Here is a 6,000-nt window from a genome sequence, read left to right as displayed (position 1 = left end):
AAGGGATATTACCAAACGTTTTAAAAGGGTTTTAAGTTTTCTCTACTCTTCAGTGAGTTACACAGGAAAAATGTCTTCGTTTGTTAGGTTTGTCGATACTTCTAAGATCATCTTGATATTTTGACTCGCTGCTCTGGAAACACCCAAGCACAAGACGCAAGTCTCCTGTCTATCTATTGGCCTGGTAAAGTAAATACTCCAACAATCATCAATTCGTTAGCACAAAACGGTAGATTTTAATGTAGAAGCAATGTTCATACTGAAAGGACCTTTTCATTTGATATTCCTTAGAGTTTATTTACTAAGTGAAAATCTGTATATTATATTCGTGCAAACGTAAAATGCATCTATCCTTGTATCTAATTTCAGCTGAAAATGTATTCCTTGCAGTTTGATGAAAAGCTTCTATTTTTTATTGCGTTTGATTGATACCAGTCTTGCAATTTGCTTTCATCTCTGAAATATACATGCATAAAACTGAAATTTGACTCTCTCTTGCTTAATCTCTTGTTTAAATTTCTTGTTTAAATTTCAAAGTATCTCTTTGCACTCTCCCAGCATAGAAATTGTAAATCTCAAATGAAACTCAAAGGAATCGTAACTGGAAAAATCACTCTTTTTAACAATTTTCTCAACAAAATCACCTTCATTTAATTAGTTAAGATACTGAATTATCAAGCTAATAAGCAAATATTTGGCTATTATTATGTTGTGCTATCTTCACTTGTTAGAGTAAGCTAGTATATCGGATGACATTTTTCTACTTATTAAATTCTTATATTGTAGTTAACCTTGCATACTAAAAGATATAGGCTACTGCTCTACTGTGAGTTTGATTTTGATGTATCAGTGAGAATTGAATTTCGTCATTCATATGACTTCCGGGTAGAGACTGGGCTCTAGTGACCTAATTTCCCGCCAAACTGCAGCTGACGCCAGATTTACACTATTTCAAGCTACCTGCGAACAAAGAAAGACGTTCTAAATCCAGTAAAGTTACTCTTTCTTCAACGGGTATGTTTCTTAGTATTTGTTAGCATAGACAAAGCTAAAAAAATTTTATCAATGTCTCTTTGAAACTTATAATATTCCAGGAGATAAGATGTTAAGTCAAATAAGCAAATTTTATTTCGCTTTTTCATCCCCCAAATGTCAAAGTCTATTGGTGGATTTTCTTTCAGGGAACGTTTCTAATAAGTATTCTTCAAATTCCTTCAAAAACTTGAAATGGCTAGTTTGGATCAAGTTGTAAATGCCGACGCAGAGGAAGCATTTGAAGGAGAAGATGACGAAGTAAGTTTGATCAGCTTACGTTTTTTCAAAATGGCTTTGGGCCTGATCCTTGATTTTTCACTAAAACAAATTCATGCAAGGGTACCTTTGAAATTATTTTATTAAATCATGCCTAAAATTGATTTAGTTTTATATTATTCATGGCAGATCAATGAATAGGATTCGCAGGGAGTTTTCATCTGAAGCATTTATGTGTCTTTGCAAAAAGTTTACTTTAACTGTTTTTTATGTGCCTGTAAATGCGAAATTAACTCACAAAGCTTTCTACTTTCAAATTCAAGGATTTCTTTCAAGACATTGATGTACTTCAGAGCCATGGCATTGTAAGTAATTTACATACACTTTGACTTTCATTTCTGCTCATAATTATCCGCAATTATCCGAAAGTGGTCATGTAACATCGAAAATTCGGTGAAAAAATCCCGTTGCACTAATTGAAACATACAAAAAAAGGAAAACTATGAAAGAAATATCATGGGGTTATTTCAGGTTTCAACTAGGAGAAAGTTAGCGTGCAGTGATGACCAATTTAAGCAATGATAAAGGAAGTTTTTTAAGTGACGAAAGACACATTTTTTCCTTTCGAAACTGCAAACTATTTGAATGATCAGTATCGGAATAACCTTAATCCCAATTTCATTGGGTCCTTAAGCCAACCAGTTAATAACAACTGGCAGAATGGACTATAGCCCTAAATTCATTATTTTCTTTTTTAACAAATGAGCGCAACATGTCAAGAAACCTGGATAAATGACAGTGACAAAAATAAATGACTGAATTAAAAAACTAAATGACTGAATTCTCGAGAATATTTATCCTTATGATAATTACCTTTTGCCAACAGCAGTGAACAGCAACACAAAAAGACAGTCTGTAAATGTTTTCTATCGTGTAAGGCCAAAAGTGTACGACTACTTTAGGTGTAGGCCACATAATTAACAAACCAAACAGCAGTTTTTAATCTTATACGTTACTGATGTTTTTATAACCATTACAGTATAAGGTAGCTTTCAAGCTATGGATATTCATGTAAGAGTAAGGTTGCATTAGTAAACACTGCTTCAAAGAGTGAATTTCCCAGCGATTTGGGAGCATCAAGATTCGAAAAATTTCCCTTTTCTTCGGTCGCAACCATGGTGCCGCCTCTGGTAGTAACAACATCCTGTGCTTCTTCCGAGATGCCGCTCTAAATGGTTGTAAGGTCTGTTATTACATGCCACACAGTTAGATTGAAAAATTGATTTCGGAGGTTTGTGTCAGCAATTGAAGAATTTCAGATATATTATTTTTTGATTGGGTGAATTCGTAGTCCACCCCCCCCCCCCCAAGAAAGTCTACCCTGCGATGCCCTTGGAAAACGATTTTACTTGTATAATCAATTGATACCCAAGCCCAAAAAGACTCTTTTTAAACAAGATGAGGTCATTTTATACAAATATTTTATTCCTGAAAGCCTGGAAGTGAAACGATATTTGATGTCGAGCTCATTTTTGGCCCCAAAATTATCTTTTTACACTGATTTGTGCAGTGATAAAAATTCCTTAAAATAAACCCTGGGTTGCAGCTGGTAACCTTAATAACATCCTTATTGCATTAGTATATAAAAAATTTATGTTTTTGTATCTCTGCCAATTTGCACCATTTTTCCGTTATAGACCTCGCTCATTCTATTCGTAGGAGTCCATTGAGCAGCAAAACTACAACCCTTTCCCTGTCTTGTATAAAACCCAAAGTTCCCTTCGGTGGTTTTTCTGGCAATTACAAATCTTCGGAACATTTTCATTAGAGCATGATTCTTCTTGACTCGCAAAACATCCGAAAGAGATCAGTCTCGGCAGCCAAAAATCACAATTTTTGTGGTTTATATTTTGTCGAAAAATTTATCGATTGGTCGGTAAACGTACCCACTTTTTTCGCCTTACCACTGAACCTTTCTGGAAACCATTTCTAACTCATTTTTATGCAGTTTCTGTAGCTTATACAGGTCTATTCATTTACTTTTGCGTATTATATGTTTGCACACTACTGGACTTGGTGTTTCACTATGCATATCATAATCATAGGCAAACCAGCCGTTCGTACGTCAGTGGCCTTCAAGGTTCTTGCTTCTCCCAGCCATCCCTTGTGGAACTGACGTCTGAGCCCCATGCTATTTAAACCTTGATTATCTGCCTTTGTTGGCAACAAAACAAAAACTCTGACATAGCATTATATTGTCGAATTGTCAATTCTTCAGATTAAGCAGTTCAGGTTTCGTCATGCTTAGTAAAGAAAAAAGCGGACTAGAAATATACTAAGAAACAAAGCAGAAAATGTAAAGTGACCAAATCTTATATTAGCAAGGTCTTATACTAGCAAAAACTCTGGAAAAGCGCTATAAATCCCTTGACGAGTTGCTTCTATATCTCCAGAGGTTCTTAATTTGAGTCTCTCTTGAGCTTCTTGGAGATAGGACATGCTTATAAAGTAAGAAGAAACCATGCCTTTTAGGTATGATATATCTTTGCAACCTTGACCCAAAACATGTGGAATACCAATTTAAGTCTCCCTGGTTTTTATTCGCATTGGCATTCCTGCCTTTATCCATGCCAGCTAAGGTTGCAATATCGAAACTCATTTTCTACATAAAATATGTCTCATGACGGATACTTGCAAGTTCAAAAACACTGCTTACTTCGCACAGTGTGACGGGCTTGTTAAATGCCATAACTGGACCAGTCAATATATTCTGGCTGTTTTTATTTAGAGCACAAAAGTGTTTGGGACTCTTAAAAGTTGGTTGTTAACAGGGCGGACTGGCTCCAAGTTTAGGGCCCGGGCCAATTCGTCGGGAAAGGGCCCCAAAAATCAAAAATAAGTTCACGGGTATCTCCAAAGTTGTTTGTTGCATCACTTTTTTAAACTAGCTTAAAACGTTATTGGAATATTGCTATTAATTCTAATAAGTAACCACCAGGGATGTAGGCTTAGGTGTAAAAAAACTTACAAGGGGGATCAACAATTCTTAGTCCAGGTCAGCATCATTTTCACTGGAAATTTAATTCTGACGTAGGATAAGAGATGAGAGAAAATCTTGATATTGAGGGGGGAAAATTATTATTTTCTAGCTGAAGGACTCTTAAAGGGGGCCCTCAGTAATCAAAAACGGCGAATGGTATTTAGAGGGGTCACCTTTTTCGATCACTGAGGCTCTGATACCCAGGGTAAAACTTAATGAAAAATCTAATTTATTCAAGAAATATCTAAGTTATTCAAAAAAATCTTGATATGTAATTTTCCAGTCAAAACATAATAGGGGTTGATGTTTTTCCAATCATTGGTTGAGCAGCCAGGTTAATGGATTGTTTGCGCAGCAACCAAGATGGTAACATCAGTAACATAGGCAGAGCTTGCGAAACGTTAATGAAGTAGGGGAGGAGGTGAAATGTTTAGATTGTTCAGGGGTTAAATAAAGGCCACCACCATTCTGACCGAATTCAAGAACAATTTTCGAAATATGACATTATAGAGATGGCCAGAAATACATCTAGAATATTTGCCACATCAAGTTTGTCAAAAGGACGATCCTGGGCAATACATGTAAGCTTTCGTTTACAATAATTCCCCATCCCCTAATAGTTTCCTATTACCAAAGAGCCAAGATCTTGTTTTCAACTGTTAGCGACAAGCCCAGCAGTTCCGACACACATAACTTTGAACAAATTTCTAAATGCAATTATAAAAAACCCTGTCTTTAAAGTAAATAAATGTTCTCAGTAAGAGCATTTCAAAAGTAACGAGTCATTCCTTTCTATGTTTAGATATCGATTCATGTCTACATTTCTATGAGCATAACGCTTGTAATACATCTTCCAGTTGTGTCTCGTTTCTTTTCCTTGTTTAGTTTAGAATGGGAGACATTTAAAACTTATTCATTTTTATGCAGGGTCGTTGACTGCTAAACTGGATTGGGGGGTATGGATAAAAATATAGCTCTTCCTTTACCTGCCTTAAGAAATACTGCGCTTATAAGATCTTCAAGCAAAATTTTCACAAATTATTGGAGGCATTGCCCCCTGCCCCCAGTGTCTACGGGCCTGTTATTTTGCAAAGTTCGTCAGGACAAATCTCGCATGGTTTTCGCCACGTCAGCAAATTATCGTATTAAAAACTAGCACAGTCAGACCACGCCAATGGAATTATGCCAAAATTTTGCCGAAGAAATACACCAAAATTTGAAGTAAGTACCGATGTTTTATGCCTGAGATCTTTGGTGAATCATTCATGTTTTATACTGAAATAAAATATGGATGTGCTGGAGCAAAAATTTTGTCAGAGCTGAGGGTGTTGAGCCCTTCTGCTGTTTTGATCTATACTCTCAAATCTATTTGGTTTGCATTAAAATAATGTACCTTCCTAGAAAATTTAGTCACAAAAATTTTCATGTCCTTACCACCTTAACCTATGAATGAGTGAAAACATGTAAACTGAGAGCCCGAAGAGAAAATTTATCAGATTTTGGAACTTCCAGTTAAGTATCGTATTATTACATTAAGGACAGTGAGATCGTATTATTGACAGATTTTGTTATCTCAAACGCAAGGGTACAAAATAGCTTTTGAAGGTGTTACACTCATTAAGGCAATAAATTTTCTTGGAAAGTATCATTTTACAATATTTGCCAACTATTTTGATATGGTTGGAATCGCCATATTCTTGAGCATCGAA

General features: G+C 35.7%; 1 protein-coding gene across 1 annotated transcript in view; it reads left to right on the top strand.

Moving 5' to 3' along the window:
* The first annotated feature begins 888 nt into the window (after positions 1-888).
* The window catches only part of LOC135691967 (meiotic recombination protein DMC1 homolog), a 24,331-nt gene continuing 19,219 nt past the window's right edge, over positions 889-6,000 (top strand). The window contains exons 1-2 of the mRNA XM_089112085.1: positions 889-1,293; positions 1,575-1,616. Coding sequence (XP_088968211.1) covers positions 1,228-1,293; positions 1,575-1,616 — 108 coding nt within the window. The 5' untranslated portion in view covers positions 889-1,227. The remainder of the gene's footprint in view (positions 1,294-1,574; positions 1,617-6,000) is intronic.

The sequence above is a fragment of the Rhopilema esculentum genome, chromosome 13 (assembly GCF_057945365.1).
Source record: "Rhopilema esculentum isolate cy_ngs chromosome 13, ASM5794536v1, whole genome shotgun sequence".
Taxonomy (NCBI): domain Eukaryota; kingdom Metazoa; phylum Cnidaria; class Scyphozoa; order Rhizostomeae; family Rhizostomatidae; genus Rhopilema; species Rhopilema esculentum.
The sequence above is the reverse complement of the archived record's forward strand: the minus strand, read 5'-3'. Positions and strand labels throughout refer to the sequence as shown.